The sequence below is a fragment of the Narcine bancroftii genome, chromosome 6 (genome assembly GCF_036971445.1).
Source record: "Narcine bancroftii isolate sNarBan1 chromosome 6, sNarBan1.hap1, whole genome shotgun sequence".
Classification (NCBI taxonomy): Eukaryota; Metazoa; Chordata; class Chondrichthyes; order Torpediniformes; family Narcinidae; genus Narcine; species Narcine bancroftii.
Window position 1 is genome coordinate 232,644,106 of NC_091474.1, and position 22,424 is coordinate 232,666,529.

General features: G+C 44.9%; 1 protein-coding gene across 2 annotated transcripts in view; it reads right to left on the reverse strand.

The window, feature by feature from the left end:
* The window catches only part of mertka (c-mer proto-oncogene tyrosine kinase a), a 213,495-nt gene that overhangs the window by 63,865 nt on the left and 127,206 nt on the right, over positions 1 to 22,424 (reverse strand). The window contains exons 8-9 of one of the 2 annotated variants that reach the window (XM_069887682.1): positions 21,458 to 21,589; positions 7,939 to 7,979 (exon numbers count right to left, since the gene is read on the reverse strand). In XM_069887682.1, the coding sequence (XP_069743783.1) occupies positions 7,939 to 7,979; positions 21,458 to 21,589 (173 nt within the window). Of the gene's footprint in view, positions 1 to 7,938; positions 7,980 to 21,443; positions 21,590 to 22,424 lie in introns of both variants that reach the window. The other variant, XM_069887683.1, reaches the window with a different exon arrangement.

Consider the following 22,424-nt stretch of genomic DNA (forward strand, 5'->3'; position numbering starts at 1 on the left):
TCTGTTAATGGCCCCACTATCTGTCCACAAGCCTCCCTGAGTGTCCTTGGGAATATTTTGTCCGGTCCCGGAGATTTATCCACCTTTATCTTATTCAACACCGCCATGACTACCTCCTCGGTTATCCTTATATGCTTCATGACCTCCCCACTATTTTTCTTTAGTTCAACTGGTTCAGTATTTTTTCCCTAGTGAATACCGAGGCAAAGAAATCATTCAAAATTTCCCCCATTTCCTCTGACTTCTCACTCAACCTACCCTCGCTATCTACAAGGGGTCCAATTTTATCCCTCACTAATCTTTTACTTTTAATGTACCTATAGAAACCCTTTGGATTTATTTTTGCTCTGTCTGCCAAAGCCTCTTCGTGCCTTTTTTTGGCCTTTCTAATTTCTTTCTTAAGATTCCTTCTACACTCCTTGTAGTCCTCCTTCAAATTCTCAGCTCCCTGCTCTTTATACCTCTTGTACACCTCCCTTTTTCTCCTAACCTAATTTCCAATATTCCTCGAAAACCAAGCCTCCCTAGGACTTCCAGCCTTTCCTTTGATCCTCACTGGGACACATCTACTCTGTACCCGCAAAATTTCTTTTTTGAATATCCTCCATTTTTCATTTACATCCTTACCTGAAAATATCCTGTCCCACTCAATACTCCCCAAATCCCTTCTTATTCCTTCGAAATTTGCACTTCTCCAATCCAGAACCTCAACTTTAGGCCCCTCCTTGCTCTTCCCTAAAACTACCCGAAAACTAATAGAGTTATGATCACTAGATCCAATTTGTTCTCCAACATTAATGTCCGATACCTGACCTAGCTCGTTCCCTAACAGGAGATCTAGTATTACACCGTCCCGAGTCGGTTCTTCTACTAATTGATTTAGAAAACAATCTTGAACACATTTAACGAACTCTAGCCCATCCAGCCCTCCAACTGTATGGGTGTCCCAACCAATGTGAGGGACGTTAAAATCTCCCATGATCACTACCTTAGATTCTCACACATATATGTTATCTCCCTACAAATTTGTTCCTCTAATTTTCTTGGCCCATTTGGTGGTGTGTAAACTGCCAAAATGCTTGGCCTGGAAGTCAGCCTGAAGAAAACTGAGGTCCTCCATCAGCCAGCTCCCCACCATGACTACCAGCCCCCCCACATCTCCATCGGGCACACAAAACTCAAAACGGTCAACCAGTTTACCTATCTTGGCTGCACCATTTCATCAGATGCAAGGATCGACAATGAGATAGACAACAGACTCGCCAAGGCAAATAGCGCCTTTGGAAGACTACACAAAAGAGTCTGGAAAAACAACCAACTGAAAAACCTCACAAAGATAAGCGTATACAGAGCCGTTGTCATACCCACACTCCTGTTCGGCTCCGAATCATGGGTCCTCTACCGGCACCACCTACGGCTCCTAGAACACTTCCACCAGTGTTGTCTCCGCTCCATCCTCAACATCCATTGGAGCGCTTTCATCCCTAACGTCGAAGTACTCGGGATGGCAGAGGTCGACAGCATCGAGTCCACGCTGCTGAAGATCCAGCTGCGCTGGATGGGTCACGTCTCCAGAATGGAGGACCATCGCCTTCCCAAGATCGTGTTATATGGCGAGCTCTCCACTGGCCACCGTGACAGAGGTGCACCAAAGAAAAGGTACAAGGACTGCCTAAAGAAATATCTTGGTGCTTGCCACATTGACCACCGCCAGTGGGCTGATATCGCTTCAAACCGTGCATCTTGGCGCCTCACAGTTCGGAGGGCAGCAACCTCCTTTGAAGAAGACCGCAGAGCCCACCTCACTGACAAAAGGCAAAGGAGGAAAAACCCAACACCCAACCCCAACCAACCAATTTTCCCCTGCAACCGCTGCAACCGTGTCTGCCTGTCCTGCATCGGACTTGTCAGCCACAAACGAGCCTGCAGCTGACGTGGACTTTTACCCCCTCCATAAATCTTCGTCCGCGAAGCCAAGCCAAAGAAGAATACACCCCTATTAGCACCCTCATGCCTCCTTCACCCCTCAATTCCACCCAAACAGCCTCACTGGACGATCCCTCCAGACCATCCTGCCGTCTCACGGCAGTAATGTCTTCCTTAACAATCATAAAACTAAATAAAGGGCAAAGCCTTTAAGCCTTCCTCGGTCTCATATTTCCTGCATTCAGATAAAATGTGTTTTGTCCCCAGATTGAAATTTGAACCGACAGCACATGCTTCCCTGAGTCAGAAGGTTATCTATGTCAACATGAGTCATGTATGTCCAGTGAAATTTTAACAAGTGCTCAGACATTAGTCAGCAGGACATTATAAGTCAATTAAACTGTATTTCGACCCCATTTCTAAGATTCCTCAAGGCGGAAGGTGATAGCAGAAGCGTGTTATTTGGCAATGACTGCAGCAAATCATTGCAAAACAATGCTCCATAACAAAATGCCTGTTGCCCATTTGTTGTGAGGATTACTGGTGCAGTTGTCAGTTCACCAGCTGCACTTACTCAGTGCTTATTTTCAATCAGTCATGTTGATTTTAAAATGCCACAGACTCAATAACATTGTGTGTGCTGCTGGTGTCAACAAAAAGGATACTAACATCTGGTTTCACCGGCATGAGTCAAGATGAAGCAATGCTATATTTCATCATGATAACTGGCATTGTAACTGAATCAGCACGGCACAGAAACAGGCCCTTCAGCCCACCTAGGTTGTGCCAAACCATAATTCCGCCTCGTTCCAGCTACCTGCACACAGACTATTGCCCTCCGAACCCCTGCCATCCATGTCCCAATCCAAATTTCTCAGACGTTGAAACCCACAACCTCTGCTGGCAGCTCGATGCACACTCTAAATTAGCCATTCTCAACCCTTTTTTTGGCTATGGGCCCCCTTGGGCTCAGCTCCCCTTCCCTGTGAAACAGTCAAGTTTTGGTTTCTTCCATAGATCCTTCCCACCAATTACATTTAAAAAAATTGTTAGACGGGGTGAAAACAGGGCTTTTACTTAAATATACTGTGCCAGAATCACAGTGCGGCTTTCGCGCAAACAGAGGAACTACTGACATGGTCTTTGCCCTCAGACAGCTCCAAGAAAAGTGCAGAGAACAAAACAAAGGACTCGACATCACCTTTGTTGACCTCACCAAAGCCTTTGATACCATGAGCAGGAAAGGGCTTTGGCAAATACTAGAGCGTCTCGGATGCCACCCCAAGTTCCTCAACGTGGTTATCCAACTGCACGAAAACCAACAAAGTCGGGTCAGATTCAGCAATGAACTCTCCGAACCCTTCTCCATTAACAATGGCGTGAAGCAAGGCTGCGTCCTAGCACCAACCCTCTTTTCAATCTTCTTCAGCATGATGCTGAAACAAGCCATGAAAGACCTCAACAATGAAGACGCTGTTTACATCCGGTACCGCACGGATGGCAGTCTCTTCAATCTGAGGTGCCTGCAAGCTCTCACCAAGACACGAGCAACTTGTCCATGAACTATTCTTTGCAGACGATGCTACTTTAGTTGCCCATTCAGAGCCAGCTCTCCAGCTCATAACCATATAACCATTTACGGAGCGGAAACAGGCCATGTCGGCGTTTCGAGTCCGCACCGGTTCACTAGAACAACTCCACTAGCTCACGATGACCTTTTCCATCCAGCACGGAGCATCTCTGACCCAGTACCATTGGGAAGAAGGTACAGAAGCATCAAAATCAGGACTTCCAGGCTGGGAAATAGCTCCTTCTCACATGCTGTGAGATTGATGAATATGACGTCCTGTTTTGCGGAAACTGCCAAAATATTTGGCCTGGAAGTCAGCTTGATAAAACTGAGGTCCTCCATCATGACTACCAGACCCCCCACATTTCCAACGGGCACACAGAACTCAAAACGGTCAACCAGTTTACCTACCTCGGCTGCAAGGATCGACAAAGAGATAGACAACAGACTCGCCAAGGCAAATAGCGCCTTTGGAAGACTACACAAGAGAGTCTGGAAAAACAATCACCTGAAGAAACACACAAAGATCAGCGTGTACAGAGCCGTTGTCATACCCACGCTCTTGTTCGGCTCCGAATCATGGGTCCTCTACCGGCATTACCTACGGCTCCTAGAATGCTTCCATCAGCGCTGTCTCCGCTCCATCCTCAACATTCATTGGAATGACTTCATCACCAACATCGAAGTACTTGAGCTGGCAGAGTCCGCAAGCATCGAATCCATGCTGCTGAAGATCCAACTGCGCTGGGTGGGTCACGTCTCCAGAATGGAGGACCGTCGCCTTCCCAAGATCGTGTTATATGGCGAGCTCTCCATTGGCCACCGAGACAGAGGTACAAGGACTGCTTAAAGAAATCTCTTTGTGCCTGCCACATTGACCACCGCCAGTGGGCTGATCTCACCTCAAACCGTGCATCTTGGCGACTCACAGTTCAGCGGGCAGCAACCTCCTTTGAAGAAGACCGCAGAGCCCACCTCACTGACAAAAGACAAAGGAGGAAAAACCCAACACCCAACCCCAACCCACCAATTTTCCCTTGCAACCCCTGCAACCGTGTCTGCCTGTCCCTCATCGGACTTGTCAGTCACCAACGAGCCTGCAGCAGACGTGGACATACCCCTCCATAAATCTTCATCCGCGAAGCCAAGCCAAAGAAAGAAAGAAAGAAAAAGAAACTGTGCCTCCCGGTGGGGGGGGGGGGGGGGGGGGGGTGCTTTGAGTCCCTGTTGAGAATGGCTCTAAACACTGTGTGTGTGAAGATGTTCCCCCTCACATTCCCTTTCAACATTTCACCTTTCAGCCTTAATCCACATCTTCTTGTTTGTCTCACCCATCGTCAGAAGAAAAAGTCTGCTTTCATTTAACCTGTCTATCTCCCTCCTAATTTTGAATACCTCCATCAAAGCTCCCCTTTTTCTCCAATGCTCCAGGGAATGAAGTCCAAACCTATATTACTTTTTGCTGTAACTCAGCTCCTCAAGTCGCAGCAATGTCCTTGTAAATTTTCTCTGCAATGCTTTCAATCTTATTGCTATCTTTTCTGCAGGTGGGTGACCAAAACTGTACACAATTTTCCAAATTTGGCCCCACCATTGTCTCTTACAACTTCAGCATATAATCCCAACTCTTCCACTCACTACTTTAATTCATAAAGGTCAGTGCCAAAAGCTCTCTGTGACCATATCAACCTGTGCCACCATTTTCAAGGAATTACATATCTATATTCTCAGATCCGTCTGTCCTACAGGGCAGTACTCCACCATTTACCATGCATGCCCTCCCAAAGTGTAACCTCAAACTTGTCCGCATTAAATTCCATCTGTCATTTTGCAGCCCATTTTTCCAGCTGTTGCAAGCATTGAGAGCCTTCCTCACTGTTCACTGAACCCCATTCTTAGTGTCATCTTCATCTCTGATGATCCAGTTTACAATGCTATCATCCAGAGGGTTGATATAGATGGCAAACAACAATTGTCCCAACACGGACCCCCAGTCACAGGTCCTCCAGTCAGAGAGCCAATTGTCTTCCACGACTTTCTGGCATCTCCCGCAGAGCCAATATCTTACCAATTTCCTACCTCATCCTGAATACCAAGCGACTGACCAATCTCCCATGCAGGGCCTTTAGAGGACATTAGAGGACTGAAAAACAGGCCCTTTGTCCCTTCTCGTCTGTGCCAAACTATTATTTTGCTTAGCCAACCCCCCTGATCTGGAACCAGCCCATATCCCTCCCACCCATTCTTCTTAAATGTTAAAATTGAGCCCGCATTCGACACCTCAGCTGATCCACACTCCCACCACTCTCTCTGTGAAGAAGTTCCCCCTAAGGTTTTCACCTTTCACCCTTAACCCATGTCCTCTGGATTGTATCTCATTTATCCTCAGCAGAAAAAAAATCCTCCGTGCATTTACTCTATCTTTTCCCATCATAATTTTGTCAATCAAATCTCCCTCATTATTCTATGCTCCAGGGAATAATGTCCTAACCTGTTCATTCCTAAACCTGTTCCTAATCCTAAAATGGACCTCGTCATTTTGGACAGGATAGGTCAAAGTTTGAATCTGTTTAGTGGATCAAATATGATTGTTGTCAACTGAACCACAAGAGTAGACAAAGAAAGACATCTTAAGCGGTTTGCCAGAATGTCACTTGGCCATGAGTTGCCCGATTCAATTCCCCAAATAGTAATGGAGTGACATAATACGAGGTGTTTACTGGCAGCTAAACCCTCTGAGAAAGCAGCAAATCGTATTTTGTGCAGCATGACATTTAGTCACAAAGTTTAAGCCTGTGCAATGAGATTTTGGCAGGAGAGACATTACTTTCAATACACCCATTCAAAAGGCTCCCATGATATCCCATTGTTATTCAGCTCAAATAAAACCGTGCAGGGTGACAGTCCCACCAGTTTCAAGTTTGTTGCACATATCCAGCTGCTTTTTATTTAGCCGGAATCTGGAGGATCAATTCCCACAGGACACTAATTTGCACAGCATAAAAGTTACAAAAAAAATCTTTAAGGCGGTTAAGCTTCTTATCACTTCTTAAAATCAGATCTAAAAATAAATGCTACAAAATAAAGAAAAAATTTATTATGCTCATTTGGATTAAGCTTTCATGATCACCGATAACGGGACGCCTTGCTTCAGTGGACTTTACATATAAATAAGTGGCACGGTTGGCGTAATGGGCAGTGGGGATGGCGTAGTGGTCAACGCAATGCCTTAACAGCATCAGCGATTGGGACCGGGGTTCGAATCCTGTGGTGTCTGTAAGAAGTTTGTACGTTCTCCCTGTGTCTGCGTGGGTTTTCTCTGGAGGCTCTGGTTTAAAATGTACTGGGAGTGTAGGTTAATGGGGTGTAAATTGGGACTTGTGGGCCAAAATGGCCTGTTACCGTACTGTCTAAATTTTTTTAAAAATCTGATAACCTTGCCTCATAAGACATTCTCCAATCTTGGCAATATTCACATTAATCTCCTCTGCACCTTTCTAAAGCTTCCACATCCTTCCTGTATTGAGGTAACCAGAACTGAAACATAATATTCCCAGTGCAGTTTAACCAGAGTTTTATAGAGCAGCAACATTTCCTCATGGATTTTGAACTCAACTTCCTGACGAATGAAGGCCAGCATACCGTAAGTCTATCAACCTGTTTCTCCACACTGTCAAGAGTCCTGCCATTAGCCATGTCATCCACCTTCAAGTTTGACCTTCCAAAATGCATCACTTAACACTTATCCAGACAGAACGCGATCTTCAACTTTTCCACTCACTCTGCATCCTGTCAATATCTTGTTATAACCTACAGCACTATCCCCAACACCTCCAACCTTCGTGTCATCTGCACACTTACCAACCCATCCTTCCACTTTTTCATCAAGATCATTTCCAATAATCATGAAAATCAGGGGTCCCAGAACAGACTCCCACAGAATACCACTAGTCACTGACCTCAGGGCATAATATACTCTGCTTTCTGCAGGCGATCCAGTTTCGAATCCTGATGCACTCATCACCAAAATACAGCTGATTAATGGCTGAGGTAAAAGAGTGTTTCATTTCAAGCAAAATTTAAAAAGACAGAAGGGTCATATTGCTACGTTTAAAAATGATGAGAGGAAATAAAGAACAGCAAGAAAAAATGCAAGTTAACAATTAAAAAAAAAAATCCTGACGCAAGTTTTTGTGTTGTGAATCTCGGATATTTTGTTTGTTCCTTCAACACGAGGATCTAGATTTGCATTGTGGCCAAAAGCCCAAGGGGAAAAATAAAAATCAGATCCCTTCAACAATTCAGCTTTTGCCAGGACACTTAAGTGCCTTTAAAGGAAATGAGTAATTCCAGAAAACAGCAAAATAGACATATTGCAAAGTCTCAAATATATTGATCAAAATAGTCCTTTAAACTCATATGGTAATATGATTCCAGAATACCTGAAAATTATTCTGTTCCTTGTGCCATTGTTTTGAAAGCACTGCAATTTCAAGAAACACAGAAGTCAATGTGCAGACAACAAATTCACAACATACTGCTGACCAGACAATAAGCATTTTTTTTGCGATGTTGATTATAGAATTAAACAATTCATTCAATTGGAATATTGCCTCGTTTTTCTTTCAAACAGTCAAGGAATCTTTAATGGGAGCAGAAAACTGCAGATGTGAAAAATTCGAAACTTCAAACAGTGGAAGGATGGGTCAGTACGTTTCCAGATGACACGTGTTGCGGGTCATGTAGAAGGTTGCCATAGTTGACAGCAGGAAATAGAGAGGATGCAAAGTGTGTGGAGATGGAACTCAATCCTGATAACAAGTGTCTGGTGGGTTAAGTAATAAAAAGTGAGATTTGACATGGTTGACTTGGGACATCGGCACATTTGTCCTCCCACTGACACTCCGAGACTTCCCTATTCATGAAACAATATTTATTTATCGATATCAATATTTTTCCTGCATATGTATTGTTTGTCTGTATGTGCTTTATGTCTGGTTGTATGCCTGCGTGTTTTTGCACTGAGGACAAGAGAACACTGTTTCATCAGGTTGGGCTTGTGCATTCAGATGACAATAAACTTGACACTGCCAGGTCTTTGCAGAGTGGAATTTTTTAATGTCAATTTGACCGAGTAAACTGCATCTCATTTCAATAGGGCAGCTGAGAAACAGCAACTCTGCCAAGGCAGCACTCCCTCAACCCTCTGAGCCAAGTCTCTGGATTGGGGTTTGAAGGCATAAACTTAAATTGGAACCACAGCATGCACAGTATACAGCACTATATGGTATCAATCTGCATAATCCAATTTGGCTTCATTCTAATCTTTCCCTCCCTCACAGTCTATAACCCTCCATCTTTCTTAGACCATGGGCCTATCTGAGAGTCTTTAAAATAGCCCTCTTTATGTGCTTGCACCCCAAGTAATACATTTCAGGCACCCACCAATTTCTGTGTAAAAAAAAACTACGTCTGACATCTCCACTAAACTCTTCTCCACTACCCTTAAAGAGATGCCCACTTGTATTAGCCAAAAAGGAGCTGGCTGCCCATACTACCTATATCTCTCATAATCTTACACACCTCAATGAAGTTGTCTCTCATCCTCCATTGCTCCAAAAAGCCCCAGCTCAATCAACTTTTATTCATAAGCCTGGTCTCCAATCCAGAGAGCTTCCTGATAAATTTCCGATGCACCCTCTCTAAAACTTCCACAAGTTTATTTTTGAAAAACAAATGCACAGGGCATGAAATTGAAAAAGAGTCAATGTGCATGAACAAGCAGAGAATGGAGGGGTATGGACCATTTGCAGGCAGGTGGGATGAGGTTAAATTGATGTCATGGTTGGCACAGACAGCATTGGCTGAAGGGCCTGTTCCAGTGCTCTACTGCTCTGGGTTCGAAAAGGAGCAGAGAATTATTGTAATTTCTACACACAGAACCTAAATGTAGTCGTGATGTGCTGTCAAGGCATCTACACATGGGTCTGCAAGACACGGCAATTCCGTAAATGTTATTTGTGAATGATATTCATCCCAAGCACAGTCAATTCTCTAATTTGGTCAGGACCCTTGAAAAAATTGAATTCACAATTCTATTGTTTGTTTAAATTTATACAGGTCTTTGAATATCAAAAATAAAATATTCCAAAAAAAAGTTTAGAGATGAGTAAGAATTTTCTATTGCTGTTCCTTAGTTAGTGCTAACAAAGTCCCTCACAAAATTAGAAGGAACGTTAGTTCGTAACAGCCTGTAGAAATTTGGAGTCTTTGGTGACATACCAAATCTCCTCAAGAAGTCTTGCTGCTGGCAAGCCTTCTTCGTTCGTGATTGTGTAGAAGTGGAGGCCTGCTGTGTTCAGAATAGGTTTGATGGGTTCCAAGAGAATCAAGGTTGGACACGTTACTAACAAGCACTGATTTTTATTGATACTCAAGGGAACTCACAAAAGGGCACATGCTCACAGGCACGGTATACTGAGAAACGAGCATTTAACGTTCAGCATCCATAATCCACAGGGACAGTACACTATGTAACAAATAAACAAGTATATACACATAAACCTGGACTCCAGGGTTGCGCCTGCATGCAATCCAGGATGGGCCCATTGCAGTTACCCCTCTGGAGCTGCCTGCAGCCCGGAACTCAGAAATGGTCACACTAACAATTACATGCAGTACATATAAACCTGATTTCCAGCACTGACCACGGCTTGAGATCCAGGACGGGTTCATTGCAGCAGGTACTCCAAAGCTGCCTGCAACCTGGGCTTCAGAGATGGTTTGAAGGCAGCAGCAACCAAAGAAAGAGGCAGCGAGAGCAAGAGATCACATGCAAGAGTGAGTGAAAGAAAGAGAGAAAACGAGAGGCTCCATCTGCTAATTTTTCAAAGCAGGACCCATCACGTCAGCTGTCAGAGCCAATCATGTGTCAGCCTCACCTGTAAGCAGATCTAACCTTTGAATGGCACCTGTTAGACCAATTACACATCAACTGTAGGGTCAAATCACATATCAGCCTCATAATTGGCCAGCTGGAGAAGTCACATGATCCTCTGCAATTCACATTTGGAGCAGGTTCCAGACAAGGAGGCCACATGACCCTCAACAATCCACACTCCCACCAGGTTCCAGACAGAGAGGCCACAATCCACACTGCAAGTCTGAGGACGGATCCTTAGAAATGATGACATCCAGGAATTTTATGTTCTTGACCATCTCCACTGTGGACCACTGAGGATTAGTTCATGTTCTCCAGAAGTCCATACAGTTCCAGGTTCACCCCTCACCTCCATTTCCACATGTGTCAAGGTTGCATGTTCTCCTTATGACCATGTGGGTTTTCCCTAGGGTACTCTGTTTTCATCCCACACCCAAAATGTGCTGGCTTTCTGGTTAACTGGCCTCTGCAACCTATGCCTGGGATCGGCGAGAGGCAGAAGGATCAAAAGGAAACTGATGGACGGGTGAGAGAGAGGGTTAGATTTGGTCCAGGAAAATAGTGGGGGAATGAGATCAGTGAAAAGTCTGAAAGCTGGCATGAATTTGATGGGCTAAAGGGCCTCTTTCTATATTGCAATGAAGAATGAGAGTTGATTCTTAACACGATGGAAGCTCATTAGGGCCTGATAATATAATCCAGATGTAAACGCATCAGAGGGGTAAATGAGAGGGGCACAACCTTCCCAACAAAATGTGTACAGACAGTAGAAGACAAACTGCATCTCACACTGCACTGGTTCTCAAGGCAAATTTGTGAATGTATGGAGGAGAAATGTTGCATCCAAGGGCACGCAAAGGTATTACAGCACCAGCGATCCGGACTAGGGTTCAAATCCCACACTGCCTATAAGGAGTTTGTGTGTTCTCCCCATGTCTGCGTGGATTTCCCCTGGGGTCTCCGATTTCCTCCCAAAAGAAAACACATACCCGGGGTTGTAGGTCAATTGGGCGGCATGGGCTTGTGGGCCAAAATGGTCTTTTACTATGCTGTATGTCTAAATATAAAGATTTGGGGAATCAACAGTAAATGGGGTCACTGCCACAGCTTACAAGTACCTGAGATGCTCAATTCCAGATAATTATCGTACATCGGTACTGAAAATCCTGCAATGTGAAATCGGCATCGAATAATTATTTGTACCTCGAGGCTTCGTGCTGCTATGAAACTAATGGGTGATAACACAGCACAATCGATCACCCCTTTTTGGAGCAATCTGGGTGAAAATAATTTCATAATGCATCATTCACAAATAAGAATATCCTACGGTTTCGACTGTGGTCAGCTCTGGCTCGCCCAAACCCATCCTTCCAAAATTTGAGACTCAAGACTTTTGATGGGCAATTTTGGCATGAAGAATGCTGTGATCCTCCAATTCATTGCCCCACCCCCTACAACAGGTAGCAAGCTCTCTAACGTCACTAATATCGGGCAGCTACTTTATGAGCCTCAGGAGCCATGCAAATTCTCAAAGGCTTCAGAGGCACACAGGAGACTGCAGATGCAGGAATCTGACGTTCTACTGGAGGAAGCAGATTGCGATTAGGTTCAGGCCTGAAACAAAGGTTCTATATCTTTACCTCCTATGGATGCTGCAAGACCACCCGAGCTCCTTCAGCATTTCTGCATCCTTTATCAGGTAATGAGGGGAGGAAAGGGAATGGGATTGAGGAGAACTGATGGCGTCGATGGGCCTCCATCTGTCACAGTAAGTTAATTATTGATAACACTACACCCAGACCACCTCAGTGAATGCCTCTGAGGTTGGCTCCTTGGCCATTCACATCCAGAAAATGTAGTAGGACAGGGAGCATCAAACCCAGAAGCTCTGGTTCATCTGAGACCTGGCATTCCTCAACCGACGGAGGGATATTATTTCAGCTGCAACATTTAGCTCACAATTCATGAATGAGTCCAAAGCACAAAGCTAATGCTGAGGCACGTGGAAATGAACTGAGAACAGAAAGAAATGACCCATAATTGACTGTTTGAACTGAGTAATTATTCCATCCTCAGTATCTGGAAGCTCAAATGCTTTGAAATGGTTGAGTCACCCTCTGCGTTCACCTCCCACAGCTCTTGAAGAAGCCAGGCTTGAAAAGCCTAATCCCTGCTGTCAGTTCTACTCCATCCTGCTGTGAACAGATTTCACAGAAACCGCTGTTACTGCATTTGATAGTAAATACAAGGCAACTAATCTTTATGATCCATTAGCACACTCCTCTTTGCCATTGATCACATTAGATGGCCTGCCATGCTGAGGTTTGAGAAGTCTCGGTTTGTCAAATCCCAATCTGGCTGATCCAAGAATGGGTGATGGGAAGTAAACATCTGGAAGCAGTCACTATGTAGAGAACACACACCTTCTTCTCTGCTCCGTCCACTCTCCATCGTCCTTCCGTTCGCACTCAACTTATTAAAAGGCCGAAGCCAAATACAACATGACGGACACTAGGGTCAGCTCTCGCGAGAGGTTGGCCATCCCTGCCAGAGATGCTATTTACCTTCCCTAGTACCCTTTGACATCTGGAACACTGCTAGTGTCTTCCATAGAGAAGACTGATGCAAAATACTCATTCAGTTCCTCTGCCCATCTCGTCTCCCATTATTATTTCTCTGGTGTCATTTTCTGGTGGTCCTATATCTACTCCAATGGTTTTTAATCTTTTTCTTCCCACTCACATACCACTTTAAGTAATCCCTATGCCATCAGTGCTCTGTGATTAGTAAGGGGTTGCTCAAGGTGATGTGTGAGTGGGAAGAGAAGGTTGAGAACCACTGCTCTAGACCCAATTGTTACTGAAATATTTTGCTTGAGAAAAATTGTCATTGGCCCATTTCCTTTGGAGCTCTGAAACCGTGCACATAACGAGTCAATGAGGTACGATTAAAACAGTGGTTTTCAAACTTTTTCTTTCCACCCACATACAATTCCTTACTAATCACAAAGCTCTAACGGCATAGGGAATACTTAAAGTGGAATGTGAGTGGAAAGAAAAAGGTAGAGAATCACTGATCCACTCACGCCTCTCTTTTATTCTTTATATACTTGAAGAAGCTTTTAAGCTTTTTGTATCCTCTTCGATATTATTTGCTAGCCTAATTTCATACTTTATTTTTTCCCTCCTAATGAGTTTTTAGTCACTTTTCTCAAGCTTTTAAAAACTTTCCACTCATTTTTGCTTCCCTGTCTGCCTTCTCTTTTGCTTTCACTTCAGCTTCAACTTCCCCTGTCAGTCAGTTGTGAAAGTTTTCCATTCAAATATTTCTCAGTTTTGCTATGTGTTTATCTTGTACCTTCCCCATTTGTTGGAGAAACTCCATCAATTGCTGCTCTGCCCTACTGGTTCCTTTACTGTCAGTTCTCCAATCACCTCGGGCGCACTTAACCACACACAATACACGACAACCGATTCCCTCTTGGGATCATCAACAAGCTGCTCTAAAAGCCATCTCGTAGGATTTCCATAAAATCTCTCTCTTGAGATCCAGTTCCAACCTGGCTTTCCCACATTAAAATCCCCCATATGGGTCTGTTGTTGCAATTTCTTGTCCACATCGTGGCTACTGTTTGGAGGTCTGCATCTAACAGCCAACAGTGTCTTTTTACCCTTGCCATTCCTTAACTTAACCCACAATGATTCTATATCTGCTGTTCCTGTTAAAGACAGGATTTATAACAGTGTGCAGCAAGAGGGATCGTGGGGTCCAAGTCCATTGATCCCTCAAAGGTGTTGTACAAGTTAATAGGGTAGTTAACAAGGCGTATGATGCGCTGACCTTCATTAGTCCAGGGACTGAGATCAAGAGCGATAAGGTAACGTCGCAGCTCGATAGATCTCTGGTAACACCACTGAGTATTGTGTTCAGTTCTGGCCACCTCACTAAAGGAAGGATGTAGAAGCTTTGGACAGGAAGTTGCCTGGATCCTGGATTGGAGACCGAGCTTGGGCTTTTCATTTTGGAGCGACCAGGGTGAGACATGACTCAAGATAAGCCATGTAGATCAGATCAGGGTGGATGTCATAATGAGTCTAATGGGGGGGGGGGGGGGAGCATTTGGGAAACGTCCAAAAATTCGCTCAGTGGGGCTGGGGAAGGTGGCAGTGCCTACCTGCATGAATCTCCTCTGTCACACCCCTCCTTCCAACTTAACAGATGTGCTGCTTACATCGTGTGGAGACTAGCGAACACAGCTACGGGTGGAGGGGCCGATAACTCATTTGGGGGGCAATGCCCTTGGATGCCAACAGACAATAGATGCTGGAGTAGGCCATTTGGTCAATCAACCTAGCACTTCCATTTATCGGATCATGGCTGATCTTTCCCTTTCAATAACCAATCTCAGCCTCATCCCCATAACCCTTAACTCCCCTGCCCACAAGAGCCTTATTCAACTCTCTCTTAAATCTATCCAACGAATCCTCCCCCACTACCCTCTGTGGCAATGCATTCCACAGACCCACAACTCTCTGGGTAAAAAAAATTCTCCAAATTTCTGTGTTAAATGACCTTCCCTGTATTCTTAAACTATGCCCTCTAGTCCAAGTCTCTCCCATCATTGGGAACATGTGCTCTGATTTCACCCTGTCAAGTCCTTTGATAATCATAAATACCTCAATCATGTCTCCCCTCATCCTTCTAAACTCCATCACATATAATCCAAGTCTTTCTAACCTATCTGCGTATGACAATCTTGCCATCCCGGGAACTAACCTTGTAAACCTGCGCTGCACCCCCTCTATAGCAAGTATGTCCTTTCTTAAATATGGGGACCAGAATTGGACACAATACTCCAGGTAAAGTCTCACCAGGGCCCTGTACAACTGCAGGAGGGCTTCTCTACTCCTATACTCCAATCCCCTCTTTATGAAAGCCAATATACCGTTCACCTTCTTCACCGCTTGCTGAACCTGCATGCTAGTTTTCAATGACTGGTGAACAAGTACGCCCAGATCCCTTTGCATGACCCCACTCCCTAGCTTAAATCCATTTAACTAATACTCTGCTCTCTTGTTTCTGCCTCCAAAATGGACAACCTCGCATTTACTCACATTAAACTTCATCTCCCATCTTTCCGCCCACTCCCCTAAATTATCCTAACATCCTCCTCGCTCTTTACACTACCACCCAGTTTAGTGTCATCTGCGAATTTGCATATGTAGTTATTTATCCCCTCATCCAAATCATTTACATAAATGATAAACAACTGAGGGCCCAACACCGACCCCTGCGGGACCCCACTCGTCACATCCTGCCATCCAAAAAATGACCCGTTTATCCCAGCCCTTTGTTTCCTATTTCTCAACCAATTGTCTATCCATGACAGCACCCTACCCCCGATTCCATGCTCCTTGATTTTGCAAACTAGCCTCCTGTGTGGGACTTTATCGAAGGTTTTCTGAAAGTCCAAGTACACCACATCCACTGGCTTTCCTGAGTCCACCCTCCTTGTTACGTCCTCGAAAAATTCCAGGAGATTAGTCAAGCAAGATTTTCCTTTAAGGAACCCATGCTGACTGGTACCGACACTATTATTCCTTCCTAAGTGTTCTGCAATTTCTCCTTTAGTGATGAATTCCAATATCTTCCCCACCACCAACATCAAGCTGACCGGTCTATAATTTCCAGTATTCTCTCTCCCTCCCTTCTTAAAAAGTGGTGCAACATCAGCCACTCTCCAGGAATCTAAAGAACTTAGGAAAATGTCAACCAGTGCTTCCACAATTTCTAGAGCACACATGTCAAACTCTGGCCCGCGGGCCAAATTTGGCCGCGATATAATTATATTTGGCCCGCAAGATAATATTAAATATATATTAGAGTTGACCCGCTGGCCGCCACGCAGCGCATGCACACTGAAGGTGAAAATGAAGACACCAGAGGTGTGGAGGGATCTCAGAGTCCCGAATCCCGGGGATCGGAGCGCCGCACTCAGCCCGCCCGGCTCCCGGACACACAGACGCGGCTGGAGTTGGGGACCATCCTCGCTGGGTCTGCGCTTCAGCGGCGACGCCGGACCGAACGTCTCGTTGCCGATGCCTTCCCCCTCGCTCCGTGCGCGGCGGACCCTGCCTCCCGCTCCTTTTGTTGGAGACGAGCCCGGTGCCGTGAGATCGCAGTTTAATCCCTCTCCAACCACTGGAGGGGGGTGGGAGCAACGCGTTCTTCTCAGCCAATTCCTCCACCGTCCCGGACACCGGCGTTTCAACGGGGGGTTTGGGTGCCTTCGACCGACCTGTTGGTCCAAGACAAGGGGAGAGCGTACAAACTCCACACAGACAGCACCTGAACTCGGGTGAACGTGGAGCTGCGACCCCACATTCCACATCAGGACTGTGTGTAAGATTGGGAGCAGTGAGACGGAAGCTTATTTTGTTCCTGTGATTTAAGCCTTTCTTGGGGTGGGTGGGGGGGGGTCCTTCTCTGACCACTTGCCTAACAATTAACCTAATCAGATGTGGAGTTACCACAATACAACAGTTCTCAACCTTTTTCTTTCCACTCGCGTCCCTGTGCCATTGGTGCTCTGTGATTAGTAAGGGATTGCTTAAGGTGGTCTGTGGGTGGAAAGAAAAAGTTTGAAGACCACTGCTTTAATCATCCCTCATTGACTCGTCATGTTTCAGACGCTAAAGGAAATGGGCCAAAGACAATGACAATGAAAGAGTTTATCCAAAACTATTATTAAACATTTATTTTAATAAGAAAAAGTTTAACATTACATATGTTGAAAGAAGAGAAAACATGCAGATGTTGAAAATTTTCAATAAATATTTAGTTCGGCCCTCGACTAAGTCCAAGTTTTTAATTATGGCCCTCCGTGAATTTGAGTTTGACACCCCTGTTCTAGAGCAACCTCTCTAAGCTCCCTGGGATGCAGCCCATCAGGCCCAGGGGACTTATCAGGCCTCAGTTCTAACAATTTGCTCACAACCACCTGCTTCTGGATCTGAATATCCATCAAATTCTCTGTTTCCTTCGGTAATTTCACCAAATTCCTAAATACTGCTTGACCCCTACCACTATTCTGATCATAACCTATTTCCTCCTTGGCGAAAACAGATACAAAGTAATTGTTCAATTCCTCAGCCATCTCCATGTCCCCATTGATAATTTCACCTATCTCCGTTTTCAAGGGCCCAATTTTGGCCCTAACCAATTTCTTCCTTTTAACATATCTGAAGAAGCTTTTGCTATCCCATTTTATATTATTTGCAAATTTGCCCTCGTACTTCATTTTCCCCTCCTGAATGACTTTCTTAGTTTCTCATTGTTGGTTTATAAAGGCCTCCCAATCCTCTAACCTCCCACTCTGCTTTCCATTTTTTGGACCTGATACTGCACTTGATCTCCTTTGTCAGCCACGACTGCCATTTGCTCTTCGTAGAGCCTTTCCTCCTCTTTGGAATGAATCTATTCTGAATCCTGTGAAAAATGTTTAGAAATACCTGCCATTTTTGACCAGTTGTCCTCCCAGCAAGAATGTCCTTCCATTTTATTTTGGCTAGCTCCTCCCTCATTGCAGTATAGTTACCCTTATTTAGCTGTAGCACTCATATTTCTAACTTCCTTCTCTTCTCCCTTTCCATTTGCAGATTAAAAGTAATCATATTATGGACACTATTACCTAATGCACCCCTACCTCAAGGTCCCTTATTAACTCCACGTCGTTGGACAGTATCAAGTCCAAAATGGACTTCCCCCAGTAGGTTCCGTCACAAGCTGCTCCAAGAATCTATCTTGGAGACATTCAATAAATTCATTCTCTTGCTTTCCCACACCTACTTGATTTTCCCAGTCCACTTGCAAGTTGAAGTCACCCATAACTACTGTATCACTACCACTCTGACATGCCATTTTAAATTCATTTATACTGATTCCCACATCAGAGCCACTGTTTGGAGGTCTGTATATAACACCCAATATGGTTATTTTGCTTTTGCAATTTCTCAACTCTATCCAAACAGTCTCTACTCCACCTGATTCAATGTCTTTCCTTTCCAGCGCCTGAATTTCATTCTTCACCAACAGAGCCATTCCACCTCCTCTACCTAACTTTCTGTCTTTTCGATAGGACGAATATCCTGGAACATTAATTTCCCAATCCTGTCCCTCCTGCAGCCATGACTCCATTACTCCAATAACATCATAACCACCAATGTCCACTTGTACCACAGCTCCATTGGTGTCGGCTGTGGATAAGATGGACAGGCAACAGTAGCAAATGCCAAACGACACCTGTTTAAGGGAACCAGATAAAAGTTTAAGGGAGATGGCAAAGGTTTTTTTCAAAATAAACACAGAGATGTGGATGCCTGGAATACATTGCTGAGCGTGGTGAAGGAAGCTGGTGCAATGGGACATTTGAATGAATCTTAGACAGTCACACATGCGACAGAAAAATCTAGGGTCATGGGTGTGAGGTAGGGGAAGACAAGATGGATATGTCATAGGTTTATATACAGAAGCACAAAATCATGGCCAAAGAGCCTGTACTGTTCTATTTTCTATATCTTTTGTGCGTCTATGTGTTCCATACAACGCAGATCCACAATTAGGTTGGAGTTAAGAGTCTACAAACACCATGATTGGTGGGGATGAAAGTGAGGACTCCACTGAGGTTTTTTTGGTGGGATGAAGGTGAGGCCTCCACTCAGTTTTTTGAGGGGGATGAAGGTGAGGTCTCCATTGAGTTTTTTTTTGACGTGGGTGAAGGGGGATGAAGGTGAGGCCTCCACTGAGCTTTTTTGTGGTGGGGGTGAAGGGGGATGAAGGTGAGGCCTCCACTGAGTTTTTTGAGGGGGATGAAGGTGAGGCCTCCACTGAGTTTTTTTGATGGGGGTGAAGGGGGATGAAGGTGAGGACTCCACTGAGTTTCTTTGATGTGGGTGAAGGGGGATGAAGGTGAGGCCTCCACGGAGTTTTTTTTGGTGGGGATGAAGGTGAGGCCTCCACTGAGTTTTTTTTGGTGGGGATGAAGGTGAGGCCTCCACTGAGTTTTTTTTTATGTGGGTGAAGGGGGATGAAGGTGAGGCCTCCACTGAGCTTTTTTGTGGTGGGGTTGAAGGGGGATGAAGGTGAGGCCTCCACTGAGTTTTTTTTGGTGGGGATGAAGGTGAGGCCTCCACTGAGTTTTTTTTGGTGGGGATGAAGGTGAGGCCTCCACTGAGTTTTTTTTGGTGGGGATGAAGGTGAGGCCTCCACTGAGGTTTTTTTGGTGGGATGAAGGTGAGGCCTCCACTCAGTTTTTTGAGGGGGATGAAGGTGAGGCCTCCACTGAGTTTTTTTGATGGGGGTGAAGGGGGATGAAGGTGAGGACTCCACTGAGTTTCTTTGATGTGGGTGAAGGGGGATGAAAGTGAGGCCTCCACTGAGTTTTTTTTGGTGGGGGTGAAGGGGGATGAAGGTGAGGCCTCCACTGAGTTTTTTTTGGTGGGGATGAAGGTGAGGCCTCCACTGAGTTTTTTTTTGGTGGGGGTGAAGGGAGATAAAAGTGAGGCCTCCACTGAGTTTTTTTGGTGGGGATGAAGGTGAGGCCTCCACTGAGTTTTTTTTTTGGTGGGGGTGAAGGGAGATAAAAGTGAGGCCTCCACTGAGTTTTTTTGGTGGGGATGAAGGTGAGGACTCCACTGAGTTTTTTTTTGGTGGGGGTGAAGGGAGATAAAAGAGAGGCCTCCACTGAGTTTTTTTGGTGGGGATGAAGGTGAGGCCTCCACTGAGTTTTTTTGGTGGGGATGAAGGTGAGGCCTCCACTGAGTTTTTTTTTGGTGGGGATGAAGGTGAGGCCTCCAGTCAAGTGTTTTTTATGTGAGGACAAAGGGGATCATTGTGTTTTTACCCAAAACTAACTTGCCCTTTTTTTTCATATGGATGCTAAGTGACTTTATTGCTTGCTTAGAAGTTCTTGGTTGCTTTTTAAAGTTTTCTTGATCTTCCAGAACCCCACTACTCTTCGTGACTTTCTAAGCACAAGCTTTTAGTTTGATACATTCCTTTGGAAGCACATCACTGTAGTGAGGCGAACTTCATTCCACTGCAATACAGCATTGAAAATGATCATTAAAAAGCTGAACAAATGTTATCGACTTATCATAATGCAGAGGTCGACCATTTAATTGAATGGGAGGAAACTCCCCAGCTCTCTCAACCAAGCATCTCGTAATGAATAATGAGCAGAAACTTTTTAAAAAATTGATCTGATGAACGGTCTCAGACACGAGACATTAACACCTTCCACTTCCATGGAGGGCACCTGACCTGAGTGTTTCCTGCATTTTTAAAATTTTTGGGTTCAGATTTTCAGGGCCTGCAACTTTTTGATTTCCATCACTTTTTCCCCTGAAATGCTAATCTATTCCAATTTCACCCCGCCAGAAGGCATTGCCCTCCATCCTCTCCGCACCGAACCCAATCCCTTCAGCTCCCCTATCATTCCCTTGCTACCTAATTAGTCGTTTGGAACTGGATTTCAGGGAAAACCCAAGCAGTCACAGGGAGATGTGCACACCATGCTCAGATGGTGCCCGAGGTCGGGATTCAAACCTTGATCCCTGCGCTGCACTGCCCTTCATTCCTCAGTGGCGACACCATGAAGGCTTGTAAACCAGCACGCAAGTCCCAAGCACGCTTCCCTCAAGAGAGATTTCCACTCTAACAACAACTGAAGAGAGTAATCATTTCCTCTTCTAATGTATAATTGCAAAGTTGGCACACTGGTATGGACAGCTGAGCCACTTCGTGAGATGGATTCTTGTTGTTGAAAAGGGAACACCGATACAAAATGTAGCTACATTCTCATTATCTCAGCCTTTGGCAATCCCCAGTCCTCCCAACATGTTCAGAATGAGCTGAGACAATAACGATTCCTGCTGCAAAACATCAACCATTCCACGATGAAAGCCGACAACTAATGTGTTCACTTTAAATCACTTCAAACGTACTTACAGGGAATTCACTACCTTCCCAGTCGTAGCTCAACTTGTAGCCCAACAGGATGCCATTCACTTCCTCCTCCGGAGGTCCAACCCATTGAACGGTCAATGAGGCATCACTTACAAGTATGCTGATATTACGAGGGGTTGCTGTTGGGACTGCAAAAGAAAGTGACATATGAGTAATCTCCTCTTCAAACTTATCATCATTTTTGCGACTAAACATTTCATTTTGGTGAATTTTTTGCGAAGAAAATCAATTGTTCAAAGAAACCCATGTTGTTATCCCAATCCAGGCTGGCTCCAGGTTACAGAACACGAAAAATCTAACATCAATGTCAGTGTGCAACAGGGAGTTGGGGAGATGAGGGGCTTGGTGACAATGCTCAAGGAGAGCGAGACCAAGGAGCTAGCTATAGACTCCCGGAGGAGGGCAGAGCTCACTCCCGGAGGAGGGCAGAGCTCACTCCCAGAGGAGGGCAGAGCTCACTCCCCAGTCCACATCATCAGTGTGGAGTTGGAGATATTCGACAGTTTAAAGTTCCCAGGAATAAACATCTCCAGTGACTTTTCCTGCTCCACCCAAGAAAGCCTGAGGAAATTTGGCAATTCACCAAATAAATTCTACAAGTGCACCACTGAAAACATCCTATCAAGGCACAACACTTAGCAGTACTCGGAACTGCTCCATCGAGACATCAAGGAACTGCCGTAGCACACAAACCCCTCCCCCCCAACTCCCCACCCCTGACCCTTCCATTGATTCCAACCGTAAGTCCCATTGGCTTGCAAAAGCAACCAACACATTAAAAGCCTCAAAATTTACAGCACAATGGCCCAAAGTGTTGTGCCAACCTAATAACTGACTTTAACAACTGCCTAGAATTTCCCAACTGCATAGTCCTCCATTTTTCTCAGTTCTAGGTCCCTCATTAATAGTCTTTTAAAATATCCTATTGTACCTGCCTCCACCATCGTTGCCGTCAGCAATAAC